General features: G+C 40.3%; 1 protein-coding gene across 1 annotated transcript in view; it reads left to right on the top strand.

Moving 5' to 3' along the window:
• The window catches only part of ARHGAP22 (Rho GTPase activating protein 22), a 374,146-nt gene that overhangs the window by 348,860 nt on the left and 1,786 nt on the right, over window positions 1-23,500 (top strand). Inside the window, exons 7-9 of the mRNA XM_056800688.1 lie at window positions 1,732-1,805; window positions 2,664-2,785; window positions 12,247-13,180. Coding sequence (XP_056656666.1) covers window positions 1,732-1,805; window positions 2,664-2,785; window positions 12,247-13,180 — 1,130 coding nt within the window. The remainder of the gene's footprint in view (window positions 1-1,731; window positions 1,806-2,663; window positions 2,786-12,246; window positions 13,181-23,500) is intronic.

The raw sequence follows: 23,500 nt of genomic DNA, 5'->3' as shown, positions 1-23,500 counted from the left end.
AAAGATGGCAGTTTCATCTACAGTCAGGACACAGATTTGCAAAGATAGAGAAGTGAGAGAGAAGCGGAGGCAGCAGGTACCTTTTTTGTTTTCCTGAGGGGTTTTGTGACAGGGCCATGACTAACAAATTGGTTTTTTTGTTTTTTTCCAAGTTGGTTTGCTGGCAACTGGGGAAATTCTGGGTCCTTTTGAAGTCAGCAGCTCTATAGAGAGAAGCCTGAAATGGGGAGCTACTATGAGCTTTCTCTAGGAATGAGGAAGACAATGAAACTTAAGATTGGACTTCCAGTTCTATGAACTGATGATGAAGGAAGCAGAACAAGGAGAAGGCTGAAGACAGGTTGCATTAATTGAACACTCAGCCCTATGAATTTTGCGACTTCCTTCTTCCAACACAAACCTATCCAAATAAAGGTTATGCCATGCTTCATACAGAAAGAAACAACTCCAGCACAGCTGTCTCTTGAGCCCAGTGCAAACCACAGGCAGACATTCAGCAAGCTCTAACTGTTTATTTAATGAGACAGTGGTGCTTTGTTTTCTATTTTTCTCTTTGTTGCCAAGATTGATGACCCTAGGCTATTTGGAGATGTAGCAAAAGGAGACATCTAAGTTTTTGTGGTTCAAATGTAGAAATAAGTTTTTCGCCTCACATTTAACTTTGCTTCTTATAAAGAATACAGAGGTCCTTCGGTCCCATTACATTCGGGCAACAAACATGATTGATTACCTAGTGGGCTCTCTGATCTTCATGGAGAAGCTCTTATATTTTTTTCTAAAAGAATGTCTTGAGAGCTTTTGTTCCCTGGTTGAATTAAGTGTCTTTCAGCTGCAATGGTAGCTGGGAAGGCGAATCGAGGATATAGAAAGTTCATATTTGTCAAATAATTGCACTCTGATAAGAATATTCTTCCAGTGACATTGGAATTCTTCCATAACACTCCTTCCTCCATATTAGACCCCTCATTTAAAACCTTAGCCTTTTTTGAGTCATCACTATTATGCCTGTTTTTTTTAAAGTTTAGTGCATTCCTCCTTTTTTACTCTATAGTCATTTGTGTATATTCATAGATACCCTACCCTCTGCATATATATATGTATATATATATATATATATATATATATATACACATGTCCAGAACCTGCCCCTCTAACAAAGAATCAAGTTCAGCAAAATCCACTGAATCTAGAAAAAGAGGAAATAGTTCTCACTCATAGTCTCCCATCTCTACCATCATGTACTCTCCAGGGTCGTAATTGGCAAACTTTATTCTGAATTAATTTGCCTTCAAGTGTTGTTTTCATTAACAGTTATTGTGACTGTCATACATGCTGTTCTCTTAGTTTTGCTTTTTTGCATTCTGTATCAGTTCCTTTCATCTTGAGCATGAATGTCTTCCTCATTCCTGAGGAAACCTCAGTGGAGCTCCCAACTCCCAAGCTTCTCTGCAGAGCCAATGACTCCACAAGGACCCAGACTTTTCCCAAGAACTGGAGAAAAAAAAATCAAATTTGTTATGCAGAATTCTGACAAAAAATATCTGCTATCTTAGGGCTCTGAGCTTTAGTATTCCAATCCTGAGAGGCAAGAGAATCAAAACTTCCAACCTTCTAAGAGATGCTGTGTTGGGCTCTCCTCTGTTTGAGAAAGGTATAGCATATTCAGAGTGAAATCCTTATCTTCCTTCAATAATGTGTGATTTTGTTTTTTTTTCCTATTTGGACTCTAAGGGCACTCTGGAATTGGCTAAGCAGGTGAAAAATCTTCCACAGGCAAATTATAATCTCCTCAAGTACATATGCAAGTAAGTAACTGTGGGAGTGGGATGGGGAGAGGGTAGTAATTTGCTTCGGTTATTTGTACTAATGGGAGGATTCTTCTATGCTGAAGCAGAAAGCCAGTGAACCCAAACAATCTACTTTTTAGGTTGTTCTTTCATCCCATGCCTTATGAAACCATCTCACTAGTTCCAGCATTCTTTGTTCTTCCCATCCAACTTCTCTTTCTACTTTTAGATTCTAGAGTTCTGCATTAGAATTCATACAAGAGACCAAAAGGTCTCCCCTCAAACCATTCACTCACACTTCAGCTTGGGGAACAGATAACTTTTAATGTTAACTCAATCAGATAATACAAAAGGAATAATGGGCAGGGAAGAATGGGAAAAGGAAAGTGGGGAAAAGGGAGTCCATCTTCTCTGAGCAAGGCAGGGTTGTTTGATTAAGGCTCATGGGAGATGGAGGGTGAAGTATGTGACCCTTTGGAAAATCACCTCTGGCCTGAATGTGAAATTTCCAGGAAAAAGAAGTAGACCTTTGTAGTGTCCTCACCTTCTTACCCTCTGCTGGCCCTCACCTATCTCAGATTGTCCTCTCCATGGCCCTATCACTGGGGAATATGAAAGGTGCTACCAGTGATAAGCCCTAGTGACTTCTAATATCTTCTAGACCAATAGATCAAAATCTAAATTAACTTTTTTGCCTGAGACAAGTTAAGTGAAGATGGCTAGCTCTGTCTTTTTTTTTCTTCTCCAGCAATAATGGATATAGGGGTGGGGAATGGAGGTAGGAAGAATAATTATTGGGTGAGGGGCAAGGGGCAAGGAAAAACCCAGTACATCTGGAACCAATATTCTGTTCCTTTGTTTCTTGAACTTTTCAAGGTTTTTGGATGAAGTTCAGGCTCACTCGAATATAAACAAGATGAGTGTCCAGAATCTTGCGACAGTGTTTGGGCCAAATATCTTGCGTCCCAAAAAAGAAGATCCAGTGACAATCATGGAAGGTACCAGAGGGTTGTGTTGGGCAATAAAAAGTGAAAGCAAGTTGACATGGGTCAGTCTCTTGAAGGCAAGTCAGAAGATCTGGACAGAAAACCCCTTGATAAAAACTACTATAGAAGTTAGATCTTTGACAGAGCTAGTTCCATCTCTCTTTTTATCCCTAACTTAAATGGAAGCCATCGGGCCATACTTTCTCTTCGCTGACATAAACACAATGGTGCCTGGGATAGAAGGTAGTTATAAATATAGTAGTAATTTTCTCATACACTAGCAATCAGTAATTTTGTAGTAAATAGTCAAATGCCAGTAAGTAGGTAAGCTAGGTTGAGGAAATAGTAATTAGGTTAAAAGACTCAATTCCCTTCTTAAAAAAAAAACAACAACAAATTGGTTTTCAACCTCCTTTCTCCTATGTACTGGAGCTCTTTGGAGTCTTGTAAGGTGCATATCATTGCTAGGTTCATCACAGGTATGTCTTGGTGCATTTATTGACCTTTGGGAACCAAGATGGGCCATATGTTTATAGAATCATAGACTGAGAGTGGAAGATGAGATGAGAAATGTTTGTCTGGCTCCCTCACTTTTAAAGATGAAGTAATTGAGGCCCAGAGAGATGAAGGGACTTGTTCAAGGTGATACACATCACACACAGGATTCAAATTGAGCTTCTTTGCTTCAAAAAATGACTCTTTCCACTATATTTCCCTCCTTGTTCTGCCTTCCTTCTATCATAGCCTCTTTCCTCATCTATAAAATAAGGATGATTCTCTCGGATCAGCATAATAAAGATCAAATGAGATCAGGTGTATAAAAGACTCTAAAACCTTCAATTTACTTATATGTGTGTGTATTTAAATATGTGTCAATTGTATTGCAATTGTCTATATTTAGGCTATGTGAACAGCCACCTTGGGAGACATTGCAGCTCTCAATGAACTGATGAGCCATAAAACAGTAATGAGCTCACTTGGAGCCTTTACCAAGGTCAGCAATAATTTAAGATGCTGAATTGAGTAGCATTAGGTAGGATTTCATGGCCACATGCCTTGGGCTAATAAAATCAGATAGTTTGGGTCATAATGCCCTAAGAATAATGCAGGTGGATCTACTTAGTTTGAAACTTCAGTAGATGACCAGGAGCTTTATTTAGCGAGATGGATTACCACAAGCCAGTCAAGATTTTTTATCCTAAGTGATTTGTCCATTTTCTTCTAAAAGGTTTTCTATGAAGGATCCATTTAGTTTCCTTGAGACCTTCTTGTACATCTTTCAGATTTTTGCTGTGCAGACCAACATAACATTTAGGGTTTCTAAAAGAGCCACAAAACATGCTAGGGAAATGTGGTCATTGTTCCCTAATCAATAGCTGTAGGAACAGCCAACCTCAATTACCATTTCTTCTACCACAGACATTTTGAAGCAGGCAGATGTCCCACAAGCTTGAAAAAACATCCACTTTTTATGAGCCAACAAATTGCTTGTATATTTTTCCCATGGAGCTGTTTGAAGTGGAAACATCCCATTTCAACTTGGAAATTGAACAACAATGGTTGCCCATTTGTCATTCTTTGACTCAGCCTCCCTTTGCAGTGTTCCATTTCTTTGCTGATGCCTTGTATGTTCGTTCTTATACATGTCATGATTGGTAGGAGCTTTCTGCCTACTTTATATCTATGTATCCTAGCTGTGTGACCCTAGGTAATTCATTGAAGCCCAACCACCTGGTCCTTGCCCTTTTGACTTAGATTCTTTACTAAGACAGAACATCAGGATTAAAAAGGGGGGAAAGAATAGACTGGATATTATTGTGCCACGTAATTCACTCTGGGAGATACCATGATTCATTTGTCATGACAGTCAGGGAGATGAAAGAGCTATCATATATTCCTCTATGTGACATATTGAGACAACTAGGCAGCCTAGTGCTTAGAGATCTGGACCTGGAGCCTCCTGTCTCCACTTCTCCTTCACTTTTCTGCCTCCCTTTCGGTGATGGCTTACTCCACTGGAAAGTAAGCTCCTCTTTCTCTTTGTATTTGTATTACTTTTCAGTGCTTGGCTTTGGTTTATATCTATATGTACTTTGCACAATCCTCCAGTACCAAGGACATTGTACAGAGTAGTTGGGGGAATATTTGATGATGAAGCACTGTTGAGCTCTAAATTGTAAGCTCCCAATGGGCCAGGCTTGTACCTGCTGAACTTACTTTGTTCATCACCTACAGTGGAGCTACAGCATGGAAGTAACCACTTGGGACTCTTTTATGCTGATGGTGATCACGGTGGTGTAGAGATGGTGAGGTTGATCATTGTTGCCCTGACCCACAGATGAGACTAACCGAGGCCTCATGTCACCTCTCCTCCACTGACTGCATTGTTCTTGAGGCAATTAAATGGCTGGGGAAAGTGGATGAAGTTAGTGGACAGAGGAAGACCAGATCAGGTTCAAATCCTACCTCAGACATTCACTCGGCATGTGACCTGGGGCAAGTCATTTAATCTCTGCCTGCCTCAGTTTCCTCAATTGTAAAGTAGGGCTAATAATAACAGCACTTATCTCACAAAGTTGTTGGGAGGCTCAAATGATATAATAGTGGTTAAAGAATTTATCATAATCCCTGGCACATAGTAGGTATTAAATAAATTCTTATTTCTTTCCTCTTTTCTTCCCTTCTTGAACAAAAACATAATATTGGGCTATTGTTCTTCAATTCCAAATTGAAGTGGGATGTTTCTACTTCGAATAGCTCCAATGGGAAAGTACATAAATAATTTGTTGACTCATAAAAAAGTGGGTGTTTTTAAAGCTTGTGGGGCCTCTGCCTGCTGGAAAAGAAAAGGGCTTTATGTTTGTGGCAGTTGAGTTGGCTGTTCCTACAGCTATTGATTAAGGAACAATGACCACATTTCCCTGAGATACTTTGTGGCTCTTTTAGAAAGCCCAAAATTATTGGCCTGTCACTACTGATTTGTCCCCTACCTTCCACCTCCCAACATCCTACAGATTTTGTTTTCTGGCCCAAGGTATGAAATAGTGATTAAAGCCCAGCGGTTCCTTGTGAGAGTCTGCTGTCCAAGTCCTGAGATTACCTACTCTGACCTGGCTTCCAGGGACCTGTTTATAATAGTGTGTGGCCCTGGACTCAGGGAAATCATTGCTTTGGATACATTCCTCAAAACAGACTCTTAGTTGATAGATGAACCTGCTCTTTGACTGTCAAGATCATCATATGAATAATTTTCCCCCTCTCTTCTTACAATAATTGATATTTTGTGTATTTTTGTCATACTCATTCCAAGAAATATCTTCACTTTCCTTCCACCCAGAAGCAGTAAGCCCAAAATGTCCAATTCAGTATTCATGTATATATTCTATTTTAGTGTTGTTGACTTAAAAGAGAATCCAACCTAGAGCTGGAAGAGACCTTAGAGGCCACCCAGTCCAATTCCCACCATCCCCTTAACTTTTTCTCCATTTAAGAAATGAGGAAACTGAGGCCCATGGAAGCCAACGTCACACTGGTAGTAAGCAGAGTTGGAATTTGAACTATAATCCTGTGGTTCCAAAATCACCTGCCTTTCCTCTGCATTAATATGTTTGCTTCATGATCTGTTCTGTATGAAGATTATTGGTTTTCACATGTTTGGCCTTATTTTACTTATATTGCATTTTCCCAATGATGCAGGCTTCCCAAAGTTTAACTATGCCTACCCACTGCAAAGATTTCACCAGTGACATATTTGTCCTTCTCTAGTTGGACTGCCAAAAGCAATGTGGGATAATGAAAAAGAGCTCTTATCTGGAAGTCAGAGACCCACTCTGCTACAAACGAGTTCTGTGAACTAGGATAAATTTCTTGACTTCTCTGGAAATGAGGTTAGGCTAGATGATTTCTAAGATCCCTTCCAGCTCTAAATCCTAGCCTCAGTTCTGTCATTGGACAAGTCTTCAACTTTCTGAGTCTGTTTTAATCATCTGTAGAACAAGAAGCTTGGACTAGATGATCTCTAAGACCCAGATGGGTTTTTTTTAAGCCCTTCCCTTCTGTCTTAGAGAAGCACTGAGGAGGAGGCAGTTGAGGTTAAGTGACCTGCCCACAGTCAGTGAAGGGGGACCACCTCTTTACGTGGCTTAAAAGATCCCATTTATTGTGTACACGTATGTGCATCTTTGTGCACATATCCATCAAGAGAAAGATCCATTATATCATACTGATATATCCAGTCTCCACTGATAGAATTGTGTGTGGATAGCTATAGAGTCTGTACTTTGTAGGGGTAGATACTCCTTAATAAAAGCTAGTGCTTCAAGAGTACCTCAAGCTTTTTACAACTCTATCTGCTTTTATCCTCAACAAAAATGGCAAGAGGTAGAGTTCTGTTATTTTGACAGATGAGGAAACTGAGGAATACACAACTCGTAAGTGTCTAACGTGGTAATTGAACTCAGGACTCTCTAACTTCAGATCAGGCTTTCTACCTACCTATGTAGCTATGTAGTTTACTATCTATCTATCTATCCATCCATCGATCCATCTACCCACCCATCCATCCATCATCTATCTATCTATCTATCTATCTATCTATCTATCTATCTATCTGTCTGTCTGTCTGTCTATCTGTCTATCCGTCTATCCGTCTATCCGTCTATCCATCTATCCATCCATCCATCCATCCATCCATCTATCTATCTATCTATCTATCTATCTATCTATCTATCTATCTGTCTGTCTATCTGTCTATCCGTCTATCCGTCTATCCGTCTATCCGTCTATCCGTCTATCCATCTATCCATCCATCCATCCATCCATCCATCTATCTATCTATCTATCTATCTATCTATCTATCTATCTATCTATCTATCTATCTGTCTGTCTATCTGTCTATCCGTCTATCCGTCTATCCGTCTATCCGTCTATCCATCTATCCATCCATCCATCCATCCATCCATCCATCTATCTATCTATCTATCTATCTATCTATCTATCTATCTATCTATCTATCTATCTATCTATCTATCTATCTATCTATCTATCTTTACTTGCCAAGAGGCAACTAGATGGACTCAATGGATAAAAGCATTGGGTCTGGAGTCAGGAAGACCCAAGTTCATATCTAGCTTTAGACAATTACTAGTATATAACCTTGGGCAAGTCACTTAACCTCTGTTTGCCTAAGACAATTAAGTGGCTCAGTGGATAGAGCTGGACAGCTCAGTGGACAGATCTGACGTCAGAGCTCATAGTTGGCCTTAGATATTTCCTTGCTGTATGACCTTGGACAATTCACTTAACTTCTTTTTGTCTTAACCCATTGGAGAAAGAAATGACAAACCACTCCAGTATCTTTTCCAAGAAAATTCCATGGACAGTATCATCTATGGGGTTATGAAGAGTTGTAATGTGATGAATAACAGCATATACATTTAGATTGTACAGACACAGGTCTACATATATGTGTAGACATCTGTATATAGTATTATTTTTTAATTTAGCCTATGATTTCATTGATATATATATATATGCATATATATATGTGGAATGAAGCACTTCATTTACCAAAACAGACCTCTAAGTACTGCTTACAGAGTATTAGAAACTAATATTACTAGTACTGATATTAGTATAGTAATTAGTATTAGTATTATAGAATGCAGAGAGTCCCTATATCTACCCTAGCTTTGTCTCTTACATGTAGAGCTGAGGCTCTTTGAATCTGGGCAAGTCAATTAACCCTTCACTGCTCCAGGCATCCATAAGTTAGAGATTTACAGAGCCCTAATTAGCACTTTTTACACCCAGGGCAAGTACCACAAACTGTACATTGTGCACACAGCCTAAAATATGCCCTTCATCTAAGAGGTGTAGGAAGGGGGTAGGTGGAGATCTTTCCCAGTGGGAGGGAGTCAGGGAGCCCTGGGACCCTACTAGTGAGACTGGCGAGGAAGCCTGGCATGACACCAAAGTCGCACTGGAAGAAGGGTCAGAGCTCAAACCAGATTGCTCTCTAATTCTTCTTGCTAAGCAGATGTTGAGAAGCAACCTGGCATAGTGGAGAGACCACTGACCTCAGATTCAGGAAAGCTCTGTTCAATGAGTTATACTCAGGGGCAGCTTGGTGACTCAGTGGATTGAAAGCCATGTCTTAAAGTTGGGAGATCCTGGGTTCAAATATGGTCTCAGACATGTCCTAGCTGTGCGATCCTGGGCAAGTCACTTAACCCCCCCCCCCCCCATTGCCTAGCCCTTACTTCTCTTCTGCCTTGGAACTTAGTATTGATTCCAAGACAGAAGGTAAGGGTTAAAAAAAATCCTTTGACTTATACTAGCTAGACAAGTCGCTGAATCCCTCAGTTCCCCAGGACAACTCATCACCAATATTATAAGTTCCAGAGAAGGAATGAGTAGTCTATACACTTAGAGGCGGATCCTCCCCTGGAGTGGTGGATGAAATCACAACAACAAAAATGTAGGTGCTGAAGTTTTCTATTGTTCCTGTTGTGCTGACTTTTAGCCCCCTTTAATTTCAGTGCTCTGGGGAGTTTCTACACTTAGTTATAGCTCTATTGAGGGGCTAATTCTGTGTGTGTGTGTGTGTGTGTGTGTGTGTGTGTGTGTGTGTGTGTGTGTGTGATAGAAAAACTTGAGACTTTCCACTTTCCACTCAGGCTGCACCATTTTAAAAGGAGACACTTAAATCAAACCGCCAAATAAAAATCTAGCCTTTATGCATTACTTGGTAAAACTTAAAGAATTCCAAATGTAGAGGTTGGATCACCATTTATGCCTCCATACTGCTCAGGGTTTGAGATGCCAAGAACCAAATGACTTCTCCCCGTTTAATTTCAAATCTTGGGAATGTGTTCACTGTTGTGGTGATAATTAATTTACCCATATAAACATCTGTAATGATAACAGGAAGCAACATGCCACAAGGTGGGATGGAGGGGCAGATCTCCCACTCACAGCCTGATTTTGTAGGGCCCATGAGATGAAGCGGTTTTTGCTCTTGGGCAGTACAAGAACAGACAGAAGGGAAATGTAAAAGCCATTCTTGGCTTATGGGCCATACACAGACAGAAGGCAGGCTGGATTTGGTCCTTTGGGACATAGTGAAGAGATGCGTATCCTCAGTTTCACAGAGAATGGTGGGTTCAAGACCCAGCCCTTCCCAGTAAACTTTCTCAGTGCTTCCAGGCTAAGACCAGAATTTGCAGAGGAGGCATTTGTCTGAATTGCTATAGGAAGGTCTTCATTGGATGCTATCTACACTGAAGACATCACAGGTCTGGTAAAAATAATAATGTGTATAGAGAGAGCTTACTGTCTCCTTCTAAGAACCTTACAAGGTAGGGAATCTAAGTAGCATTCCTCCTTTATTCCTACCCCAGCTGGCTGTAGGACCATACAAATGAATGAAGTAATCATTTACAGTCAGACTACTGTCCAGCTGAACAGATTAAAAAACCTTTGAGTATCTAAAAACTCATAGTAATCTTGGTCTAGGGAAAGGAAAGGGAATAACCACTTTTTAAGCATCTACTGTATGCCAGACACTGTGCTAAGTACTTTTTATAGATATGATCTTATTTGATCCTCACAACAACATTGGGAAATAGATGCTATTATTATTTTATGAATAAGGAATCTGAGGTAGATAGAGTAAGTTTCTGAGGCTGGGTTTGCACTTAGGTCTTCCTGAGCTCTATGCATTGTGCCACCCCACTGCTTTATAGATTTAGGGCTGGAAGGGACAGTAGAGGCCATTAGGTCCAACTTTTTCATTTTATAGAAGAGGAAACTAAGTCAAAGAAGCTACACAACTACTAAGTGGCTGATGCAGGATTTGAATTCGGGTCTTCCTGACTCTTGGGTCCAACACTCTATCCACTATATCATCTAGCTGTCCATGTGTTAGATATTATAAGGATGATATTAGAAATTAAGTCTTGTTAGACTAGTTTAGAGATAAGAAGTAGAGAAGCTGGCTTGAGAAAGAATTAGAGTTTGAAACAGCTGAGACAGAGTGCCAATTTCGAATGTTGATAGTGGGTATGAGAGGGATAATGGTTTTTCTGTGACAGTTGTTCTCTGGCAGTTGGAGGGAGTGGCAGTGTCTCACACTCTCTCTCAGGGCTTGGAGGAGCTCTCCTCACTGTCTGAGGTAAAAGGAAAGAAGGGAAAAACCTGAAGAAGCTAAATGATTTCCTTTTCCAACTTGAGAAATACTGGTGACTATCTATTGATTGCTGTTTTATAGATTGTTTTATCTCTGAAAAGACCAAATAAAGATCTGGTCTTTGGTTTGGACTCTGAGTCTGCTAAGAGAGTCCTAACTGGGTTCTTGCTGAGGCTAAGCCAGCTAGCCTTTGTTACTTTTATAACTTGGAGACAAAGTTGAGAATTATATATATCTTACAAAGATAATAGTGTTAGTATATTGTAGAATAGGGAAAATTTGAGTTACTCAGATCAGGAAGGATCAGTGTAGGCTGTAGAAACAGGAGAAGTGGTTCATTATGGAACCAAGAAGTTTTATTTTGGGTGGAGTTAGAATCCCTTAGAGTTAGAAATCATTTTTATCCTTATGGTCTCAATAAATGTTTTATTTTTTTATAACAAGAGTCTCTTTAGCATCCTTGTACCTGGCCCTGAAGAGAAGTTCACTTAAGAGCTTCACTCCATTAATATAAACTGAAAATACTTTGTAAGCACAGCAAGCAGAGTATCAAAATCAGTTTATAATAAATAATCAGTTCATTGCCTTATTATTTTTACAATATGTTAAATGTGGCTTTCCTCCAGAACATTCATGGTGATATCTTCTAGGAAATGTGGATCTGGGTATGTGTTAATTTTTAAAAGGAATTGTGTGTATGTCCCCAGCCTTAGTTACATTTAATTTTTAATAACTTAAAATTCTACTAAAACTTTTGGGACATTATATGTATATATGCACACATCGATATATGTATATACCTAAAACTATATGTATATGAAAACACATATACATTTCCAGGGTGGAAATTTCTAACTATTTCTCTGGTTTTCCTGGTTTGCAATCTTGCCTTTTGATGGGGATAGACTATAGATAGATATAGATATAGAAATAGATATATTTTTTTATTTAAACTCTTTGCTTTTATCTTGGAATCCATACCAAGTATTGGTTCCAAGGCAGAAGAGTGGTAAGAGCTAGGCAATGGGGGTTAAAGTCACACAGGTAGGAAATGCCTGGGGTCAGATTTTAACCCAGGACCTCTCATCTCTACTCCAGACTCAATCCACTGAGCCACCTAGCTGCCCTAACCATATATTTTTCCGGGGTGGAAATTCCAAAGTATTTTTCCAGTTTTCCTGACTTGCAGTCTGTCTGCCATTTCACTGGGGGAATGGACTTGCAGCTCTTCCCCCATCTTGGTGGCATCCTCTAACCACCATGCTCTCCCTCTGCTTCCTCACAGGTACATCCCTTGTTCAGCATCTCATGACAATCCTGATTAGCAAGCACAATCAGCTCTTCAGTGCAGCCTACAGTGACTCTCCAGTCCCTGAGCCAGAAATCAAGTCCCCTGCTCCTCGTAGTGCAGCAGAATGGATATTAGAGGAGCATGTGGAGGAAGGCTGGAAAGAGACTAACCCCCTTAGTCTCAGTGATGGGCCTTCCAAGAGGACTGGTTCCCTGGACAGTGCCACCGTGGGGACCCTTCCCAAGCCTTCCCAAGATCGGATCAGTCGGCGTGCCCAGACTTGCCCTAACAAGACCTCCACCAGTCCCAGTAAGAAGGTCCAAACTTTGCCCAACTGGAAGTACTCCTTCAGACAACCTGGGGCCAAGTCGGGGAGTCCAAAGCTAGTTAGCTCTTCCTTGGACATCAATAGCCTTCCCACCAGTGGAAATTGGCTCATGAATGGGTTGTCTTCTCTTCGAGGTCACCGTCGGACCTCCTCTGGCGATAGGGCTAAAGACTCCACCTTACCACAGAGACTCTCCACATATGACAACGTTCCTTCAGGCAGTCCTTCCACAAGTGCACAGAGTGTGGCCAGCATGGCATGGTCCACTTCCTCTTGCGAGATCTCAGTGGTAGACTCAGTCAGCAACTGCCCAGTCTGCCATGCCAGTGGCTCCTCACCCTGCAACTCAGTCCACTTTGAATGGCCAACTAAAGGCTCCCCAGGCACTTGCAGTGACATCAAATCAGCAGACATGGAGACTAGCAATGACGGGCTGGCAGCCTGTGTGAGCACCCTGAATGGCAGTAGCAGCGAGGGGAACAATTTTAACAGCATGTCCAGGGACTCTGCCCAATGTTCCCATGCCCTGCAGAGCCTGGTCACAGAGCTCAAGGCAGAACTGAGCAAACAAAGGACTGAATATGAGTCTAGTTTAAGAAGGTAAATGTCACCTCATAAGCCTGGTATCCCAGGGCCATTCATGGGCAAATCATGAGAATCTTCTGATGGTTGAAACTAGCTAGCTTGAATTTTTCCAACAGAGGCAATTAGGTTCTGAGGGGACGAATCTCCAGGCTGATCACTGGACTTCTCATACAATAAGATCTTGTTGCATGGAGCTCCTTGGAGATGACAGATGGCTGTTGTATAACAGTTCTTCCTACCAAGGAACATGCCAGATCCCTTCACTAATTACCCCTAAATTTTATGTAGGCAGGCCCCTAAAGGCAGAAGCTTTCTAATGCATCCATTTTTATGGAGGAAAAGATTCTCAGGGCAGAAAAACCAAATGAAGCCACACTCCAAGGATTTTTCCTGGTGTGTATTTTATATATAAGTGAAAAGGCTTAGGCTCACATATAATTTATTTAGGCAGTCATCTGCCCTGAGCATTATGTCTTCACATAGTAGGTCTAGCTCAGTAAATATTTGCTGAATGAATGCTAAATGAATAATAATAGCTTTTGTTTATTAGAACACCTTTGATCTAAGAATTCAGAATACTGAAGTCATCATAAAAACATGTCTCATGTTCTTTGGTGCCTACGGGAGATTTCTAGAGTGGTGGGGGCTGGGGACTGCCTTTTCTGGAAAGATTCTCGTGTCTGGGCTAGCTTAAATATAGTTCTGCCCAATGGCAAAGGACTGGTGTCGTAGGCTCTTCCAAGCTCCTTCCAGCTTTATGATTCTGAGTCATCTGAGCAATGAAGTTATGTTGTAGCCATGAAATAGAGAACAGGAATATGCCCAGGGCAGACCTCTGCTCCCTGTGGATGCTAAGCAGGTTTGCACATTGAAAGGGTCTCTTTTTAGGAGATGTTTGATGCTAAGCATTCTTCATGGTTGGGGATGTGGGAATGTCAAGAGTTTCTTGGTGAGAACATTTGAATACCGGAGTTCAAGTCTTGGCTTTGCTTGGCACATAGTAGGCACTGAAAAAATGTTATTGACGGATTGTGGCCATTACCTTCACAACTAACCAAGTCAGTTCATATCTTTGAGACTCAGTTCCCTTAGCTATAAAACAGAGATAATGATAACTTCTGCCTGCCTACCTTAAAGGTTGTCATGAAGAAACTGCTTTGGAAACTATAATATGCTGTAAAAATCTTGAGTAGTGATGGTGATGATGATGATGATGATGATGATGATGATGCTGTTAGTTTTTTGAGAAGGGTAATTCCCAGTGATAAAACTCTTATTATCAATGCAGATCAACTCCCTTTCTATGACTTTGTTTTAGAGAATTGTCTGGGACCCCGAGCAGCCAAGTTCTCTTGTTCTAGGTCTACTATTATCATTGAATTATTGTGATAGAGAATTTTGAAAAACTTGAAGAAAAAAAGAAAGCCCTTCAGTTGCCTTAATTCAAAGAAACATAGGACATTAGGGCTAAAAATGAGGAGAAAAAGTATGGAACCTTAAATTCTAGGAAAGAATCAGATTTTCTTTTAAAGGAGGGGAATGGATTTGAGAGATGTTGTAGCAATAAGGGATTGAGTTTTGGAAGAGTTCACTTCCTTAGCTTCTTTAATCTTTTCCCTAATAAGTTCTGCCTGGCCTATGTCAGAATATTAACCTTTGAACCCTGAGCGGCCACCAACAATGAATAGTAGAGAGAGGAAATTTCTAGAGGAATTGTGGAGATAGGTAGAATTAACAGGAGTTGGTGACTGATTGGCTCTAAAAGGTAGTAGGGAATAAAAAGTTCAAGATACTGTCAGAAAATACATGGGAGACCACATGAATGGCAGTGCACTGACAGTAAAATCAGGTGGGAGAATACTGAATACCACTTGAGTAAAAAATAATAAATTTGGTTTAGAATCACAGATTTGTAACTGGAAGAAATCTTAACTGCCCTCAAGTTCAACATATTCCTTTTTCATGGGAGAAAAATGAGGCAAAGAGAGAGGTTAGTTGACTTGCTCAGGGTTTCACAGCTAATAATGTGTGAGGCAGGATCCAAATGGTCTTAATGGCTCCCAAATCCTGAACTCTCCACTACACCATCTATATTCCTCTATCTGAACATGCTGCATCTGATTTAATAGTGGGATATTCGGGTATCTTCTAGGCAGTGGGAAATAAAGATTTGATGCCTCAGGAAAGTTAGGAATACAGATAAAAGAATGAGTAATTATCTGTGAACAGGTGTTAGGTTTTGCCAAAAGAAGGTGTAGAAAAGGAAAGGGTCTAGAACAGAACCTTGGTGATTCAACAGAGAAGACATAGATGCATCAGTTGAACAGGAAAATGTGTAGTCTCAGAAACCAATGTAGAAGAAAATATCCAGCAACAATGGAGGGGATATGGTTAAATCAAACTTATCAATCATCTCTCTTCTCATTCCAATTCTTACTCTTTAATGGTTCCTTCCCATCTGCATAGAACTATGCCTAGGGTTCCCATCTAAAAAAAGTCACTTTCCTTGACCTTGTGTTCCCTGTCTGGGTTAATCTTCCCATCTCTCTCTTTTGTGATTAAACAGCTTTAGAAAGTAATCTTCATATCTCATGTCTCTTTCTTTACAACCAGCTCTCCACCCAGCCCTTTGCCATCTGACTCCTATTCTCATCATTTTATTTAAAAATGACTAATAATCACCAATCTGGTAGTCCTTTTCTTTTAAGTTCTCATCCTCCTTGACTTTTGCAGCATTTGATATTGTTGACCATCCCCTACTCCTAGAGACATTCTTTCTTGGCTTGTGTTTGCAAAGAATGAGATCAAAGGCTCCAAGTAAAGGGAACCTTGTTAATAAAGAATAGGGATACCTCTTCCTCTAATAAAAGGGGAAAGGAGACAATAAGCAATGATTCTGAGAAGTTTCAAGTTCTGAAAGTGAAGAATTGAGGTTGCTCCCATCAGAGGGCCTCAATCTTCTTAGTGAAATAAGAGGCTAAGTCATCAGCAATAAATGTAGGGATGGGAGTGTGGTTGGGGACTTGATGAGAGATGAAAAGGTTTGGAATGGCAGCTGTGGGAAATGAGGTAAGGAGTCATTAAGAACAAAATAGAAGGATTTCTGATGAGCAGTGAAAAGCCAGCTGAAGTTAAGCACTGTAAAATTGTGGTGCTTGAAGTCAGTTTTGTTCTAAATAATTTTCCTAGTGACTCTCAACAGCCCAGGAGTAGGAGCAAAGAAACCAGATGTTGAGGGTTAAACAAAATTGAAGATGAACAGATCCAGTGGTTAAAAGGAGTTAGAGTGATAGCCAGTGAATCATTTAAGCAGCAGACCAATAAAGTCAAGGTTGGTTATGAAGGCATGTGATTTCATAATGGTGGAGAGCAGTTGGGAGAATAAGGAGGTTCATAGATCAGAAATCACAGTGAAAGCAAAGAGTTGGTTTAAAGTGACTTAAGAGTAGATAAGATGGAAGGTTGTGGTAGGAGAGTAGAATTTCAAAGTTCAAAATCTTGGAGGTGGTACAGTCTGAACTGTGACCATAAAGTTGTATGATTAAAGTCGGAAGACAAAGGAGATGAGTGACTTTGGAATTAAGGAAGTTTAGGAATTCAGATGAATATTAAAATTTTTGAGGATGAGGCAAGAAATAGGGTGGAAAGTAAAACCCTAAGTTCTATGCTAAAGTTACTGAGGAAGTGTAGATGTTGGCAACAAAGATGAGAAAAGGGTGATATAGGCATATTGCTTGGAAAGTCAGAGAAGGATGGATTGTTGAGAGATGGTGGCAATGGAATGGCTGACAGGCACTGGTAGAGAGCAAGGAGTATGCCAAATCTTGCCAAATCAGGAGTCAAGAACTGTGGAAGGAAAGCCACCTATGGAGAGATTTTTAAGGTTTCCCAAAATCTCAGGATTAAGTTGGAGCAAGAAGGCAAAAGGAATACGGGAAGAAAAGGTTGAACATCGGGAATTTGTTGAGAAAACTATAAATGTCCCAAAAGATATAGTAAAAGTACAAGGCAGAATGGTGGTGGTAGGGAAGAATAGGACGGCTCTTAAAAGAAATGAAAAGTCAGGAGGTACAGTCAGTAAGCATTTTTTTAACACTTTTCTGTGTTCAAAGGCATAAAGATAAAATCATTTCCTCAGGAAACAAAGGACTATGTGAGGTCCAGGATGTTTAGGTGTCATTAACCGGGGGATTGGAGAAGATTTCATGGACAAGATGACATTTGAGTTAGGCTTTACAGGATATGTAGGAATTCGACCGGTGAGAGAACAAGGAAGAACTTTTCATACAGAGGGAACAAGAAAAGAAGAATAAAAGCAGAGCCTGTTTGGGGCACATATTTGAAGCAGGGAGGTGTTAAGTGTTCCATAGATTGAAGTGGCAAGTTGGTGGAAAGCTGTTGTCAAATTAATTACCTGGCAAGTGTCAGAAGCAGTTGGAGAGCTTTCATGTGAGAAGTCTTCTCAGTCCCAAAGCAGAGCCCACTGACCCTAGGGAGAGAGGACCCCATGGACAAAGAACTAGAGAAAAAGCAATCCTGGATTGCGAGCCAGCTGAGTTCCTCAGGCAATGACTTTACCTCACTCAACCCCAATCTCTTCATGTGTCAAACAAAGGGATTTTTTTTTATCGTCACTGAAGGACAATCTGTGGTATCCATAATGTAATTTGGGCCAACTTGTGGGAAACAATGGACAAGGCTGCCTTTGCCTCAGCCCTATAAAAGATGAACTGAATTCATGTAATCCCACTATAACTAAAGAAGGGTGGTGAAGGAGGACTAGAATAGAGCATATGTTTTTGGAGTAAGAGATAGGAAGCAATGCGGAAAGTAATAGCATCATTTATGACTGCTAGATCAGATTGAGAAATGGCTGAGAATTTACTTTGCGGGGGGCCAGGGTAGCTATTCTTTGCAGGAAGTGATTGACCTCCAAAAATCCAGGCATCCAAAGCCCAAGTAGAAGGAAGACTACAGCAGGGAATAACAGAAAGAACGGTGATTTCTTCATGTTCCTGATATAGTCAGTCATGCCTTACCTTAACCTTTCATATCTCCTATCCCTAGGCTACTCAGGTAAGAAAGAAAATCGAATTGCATCTCCCCTCTGGTTAGAACCTTTCTTTTAAGGAGATCCAGTCTAGAAAGCCTGACCTGAAGATCTTAAAAGGCTGGCTTGAGATTTGGAGCAGGGATAGTAGTGCCTTGCAGGTGGATAGATGACAGGCTATCAGGGTCAGCAAATGCAAAGTTATGGAGTATTTTTGTACCTCTCATGCACACAAAGACCAGACCTCCTTTTTCCATCTTCCTCCTCATGCAGATACCTCACAGCTGTCCTGTCTCTCAGGAGTATATGACACTGTTGTGGAGGAAGTTCAGTGGAGAAGCTTGGCTTTGGCTCTAAGAGATCTTGGCCCTTGGACTCAGCCACTGCCTTGCTCTTCCAAACATTGGCCAGTCTTTGCTTAAGGAAACCAATGCCACAGTGCCAGCCCTAATTCTAAAGCACCAGCACTGTAACACTAAGCTCCCTGAGCTCTGCCAAGAATTTACTGGGTACAAATTTTGATCAAGTCATTTCCCCTGCCCATGACTCAGTTTCTCTATCAGTAAAAATGAAGGAGGCAAGTTTGCCAACTTGCTCTTAAGGTAGCGAGAGGTGAGGTTTTATGAGACAATAAAGTCGTCTAGATAAAAGGCAAGAAAAGTGCTAAATAGCATTATTATTAAATTGTAAGACAACATCTGAGGGTGAGGGTGAATGAGCCAGAAATTAGTAATGACTATGAGGTGTTTCAAGTCCGTACCTGAATCTTAGGTGTGTGGTGGCAGGATTGTGCATACAATGCACATATGTCTATGGTGTAATTGGTGTGTGTGTATGTGCGAGGTATTTGCAGCCATCGGAATATCTTGTTCTCCAGGTCCAGAGGAAATGCTTCAGGCTCAAAAGAAAGAATAACCACTGAGCCAGGAAAACTGTGTTTTCATAGTATTCCGATCACCTGGTTTGACAAGAGAGTGGGAAAACAAGACAATCTATTGGAGGGTGGAGATAACTTGGGAAAAACTGCCATGAAAATGAGCCTGTGCCCCTTGGCCAAGAGCCCAAGAAAAATGGAATCATACTCTGGTTCTCTTCAGATCATACACATCTTTCACCTTTTAATCAAGAGGAATGGAATCATTCTTTTAAAAAAGTGTGTCGCCAACCCACACAGACTCTGGCCTTTTCTGCAGCCTCCTTCCCCACTTAATGTTGCATTACCCTACCTCCAAGGGTTTTTTGCATTAAAGGAGATGCAGAAGAACCAAAGTAATGGATCCCAAATGATAGAAGGCATTGTTCATCCACTGCGATTCCCTGTGTAGATCGCTAAGCCAACCCCATTGGAGTACCTGATGGAGGGATATTGTAGTGTTCCAAGGTCACTGTGAAAAGTATAATGTTGGCTGATAACAGAGTAGCAGTTGGAGAATATCAGGGATCCTCCTTCCATTTAGACTTTGAGTAGAAGATACTCCATGCCAGTGGGGGATATTCTTAGTATATTTTCCTACTGCTTGATACTGATGATCAGAAAGTCACTGAAAAAAGTTTTCATCATGATTAAGATACACCTTGATGGAAGAGATCCTTTATGACGTGTTTTATTCTATAGAATCGACAGCATTATTTTGAAACAACAATCTAGCCAGACCCTGTATTTTCCCAACCTCTCAGCCAATTATGAGACTAGAAACATATGTTCTATTACAGTAATAGGCTATGGAAGCCTGCTGGTTTCCCTCTAATATTTTCATTGGGTGTATCTTCAATGTATGATTAATTCATTCTGTTAAATATTTTCACAACACTAAAAAGTAACCCTTAGAAAGTCTTTAGTGGCGATATGAATGGATGGTGATCTTTTCCATTGTTTTAGAATCTTCCCTTCATGAAGATGGCTTGATTGATTGACCTCAGTAAGCTTCTTTTTTGGATTGTTTTGGTTTTTTTTGCTTGTAGTATGGATTTCTTCAGAATATAGTTGATCAAATCTAGCTACTCTTACCAACAGAATGTCCTTTCATGTCCATTCTGCTTCCTGAGGCACTGATGCCTTAAAGTCCAAATGTAGTGGTTCCATCATCTTTAATGAAGAAAACATCATTGCTGAAATTCAATCAGTAAGCTTGTTTTTTGTTTTTTTTTTATTGTAGTATGGGTTTCTTCAGAATATAGTTTATCAAATCTAGCTACTCTTACCAAGTAAATGTCTTTTCATGTCCATTCTGCTGTCTGAGGCACTGCTATATTAAAGACCAAATGTAGTGGTTCCATCATCTTTAGTGAGGAAAACATCATTGCTGAAACAGCAGCACATTTGTTTTTTTGTTGTATCTCTTGTTTAAAACTCAAACTGACTGAATCAGCATTACCTTTGGCTACATGTCTCTTCTTAGTTTCTGGGTTCTTTTGGCCTTATGATGGCATCAATTTTACAATAGTGAAACTTATTCAAAGAACAGTATTCTATCATGTCTTTAGAGTTGTATGGTTCCCATGTTTCAGGGTTAGTAGTTTGTCTATATTGGTCAGTTTGGAGTTTTACACATCTTCTTCCACTTTTCCACACATTGTGTTCTCACTTTTCATTAGTGACTTTTGTTTTCACCAGTTAAAGATTTGAATGCAGCCCACACTGCCATGTCTTTCACACTGGTGACCAGTGATTTTTTTGTACAATGAGATAGAGTTCATTTGGCTTTTGTGATGTTAGTCATTGCTTACCCCATCCAGAATTCTACGATTCACTTCTTAAAAAGAGTCTTCATGAAAATGCAGGGGTTGGGGTGGGGGATTCTTGGTAATCAACAAGCTTTTGGCCTCTTTAATTTCTTAAATTTGAACCATATTTTCCAACTAATTATTGCTTTCCTCTCCTATGCTTATATTAATATTGAAGGCACAAAGTACCAAAGTGTTTAAGATCTGGTTTGGAGGGTACCATGTTGAATTTGTTTGTCCCATCCTCTGCCACAAATATAGGCACATGAGGTTGCATTGATCATCATGGTGGCCTTTTTGTTTATGCTCTTTATGAGCACTATAAGGTGCTTACTGTCATCAGGCAGATGATAAAAATGTTCCAGCCATCTTCCTGCTTTGTCCTTCTGAAGAGAATCTCTGAGCTCTCTTCCCATTTGGCTATAACTTTATGCTCTCTAGTTTCAAGGATTTCTCTCTTTACTTCCTCTCTTCAAGGAAGGGATCAAATTAGCCCTGTGATGAGGGTGATGGAGTTGGAATTCTTTTTAGGTACAGATTGGGTTAGATGGCTGCTGAGATCCCTACCAACTCTGAACTCTGATCAGACAGGACTAGATCCTCAGAAAGACAGAGTGCAAAGTAGTGAGTAGAATACTGGACTTGGAAGACTCGTTGGGAGACCAACGAGTGAAGCAGATTTCAGATATTTACTAGCTGTGTTGCCTTGATCAAGACATTTTATCTCACACAAAAGTATTTGCTTATCAGAAAAATTCAGATAATAATTCTTGCAATGTCTGCCTCATAGGGTTATTGGGGGGGACTTTTGAAAATCAGCATGGTCTAATAAATTACATCCAGAAAGCCTAGGATTGAATCCTGCCTCTCCTGAAAGTTGTCTAATTTTTCTGTTCATAAGTTTTTCAAAACATCTGTAAAACAAGGGGAGAGCAGCAGATGACCTATAAAGCCCCTTAAAGCTCTAAATCTATGACCCTCTGACCTTAAAGCTTTCCCCATGTCATTAGTACTAGTGAATCTGATGGCTATATTATTGTCATTGATTACCTACATATGTCTCTATCCTCTTAGCCCTTTAGAGGCATCCCCGTAACCTTAGGTGTAACACAGGCACCCTCAGTCCAAGTTCAGAATAGTTAAATGTGACTCCATTCTATTCATAGGACTAGGAGCCACTTTGGATCTTTTGACTCACTGTCCTGTGCTCTGCCCACCTCACCACATTTTCAACCTCATTAAATCAAGGATTAAGGAGGTCTGGGGTCTGAGACCCAAGCTCTGATACCTCTTAGTTGTAGGAACCAAGATAAGTAACTTCCACTGAGTTTTAGTCTCCCCACCTATAAAATGGGAACAGCTATCTATGGTCCACTTAGAATGTCAGAACAAAGTGACTGACAAGGAGTTGGTACCCAAGATAAGGTAAGGAGATAGTAAGAGAGCATCTGGCTTTTCTTGATGAATTAAATCACCTGACCCAGAGGGAGAGCCAGCATCCCTTGAGTACTGAAAGAACTGGCAGCTGTATCTGTTGAGCCACTTTTGGTGATATTTATAAGAAGACAGAACATCGAGGAAGGAACTTTGTGATTACAAAGAACGTGACTGAGAACAAGTTATGAGTGATATCATCTTTTGATGATTCCCTGTTAGAGGAGAGGAAATGTTTTGACTGACTGTTAGTTGACCTAAATTTTAGAAAAGCTTTTGATAAAGCATTTTATGCTTTTCTTGAAAAGATGGAGAGGCATGGATCAGAGAGTAATACAATCAGATGAATTCATAGAGTAGTTGTTCATGGTTTATTGTCAGTGTGGCAGGAGGTCTCTAGTAGAGTTCCCCAAAGATCTGTGCTTGACTGTGTCCTGGTTAATATTTGCTTAAGTGATTTGGATACAGGCATGGATGGCATACTCATCATGTTCCTAGATGACACAAAGTTGGGAGGGAAAGCTAACACCAAAGATGATAGGATCCAAAGGGTTATGCTGGACTAGGAAATTTGGACAAAATCTACTTAGATGAAATTCAGCAAATATAAATGTAAAGTCTTGTATTTGGATACCAGAATATTAATTTCGCAAGTATAAGATGGGGAAAGGATGGGTGGACATCATTTGACCAAATCAAGTCAACAAGTGTGCCAAGCACTGTGCCAAGCATTGGGCAATGATCTGAAAATGATCTGGGGGTTTTAGTAGACTGCAATTTCAATAACAATCAGCAGTGGGTTGTGGCAGCAAAAAACTAATGGGATCTTGAACTTGAGTTAAAAGAGACATGACTTCCAGATGATGCTCCCCTTATACCTGCCCTTTTAAGTCTTCATGCAGAGCATTGCATGCAGTTTTGGCATCCTAGTTTAAAGAAAAGCTTAAGCTGGGGAATGCCCAGAGGAGGGACCACCAGGATGTGGAAGGACCTTAACTTGATGACCTATAAGGATCAAGTTAAAAACATGGCAGGTTAAACCTGAAGAAAAGAAGCCTTGGGTGGGTCATGACAATGATCTTGATTTTTTTAACCTTTGCATTTTGTCTTAGAATCAATATTAAATA

This window comes from Monodelphis domestica, chromosome 1 (assembly GCF_027887165.1).
Source record: "Monodelphis domestica isolate mMonDom1 chromosome 1, mMonDom1.pri, whole genome shotgun sequence".
NCBI classification, from domain to species: Eukaryota; Metazoa; Chordata; class Mammalia; order Didelphimorphia; family Didelphidae; genus Monodelphis; species Monodelphis domestica.
This window is presented reverse-complemented; position numbering and strand designations above follow the sequence as displayed.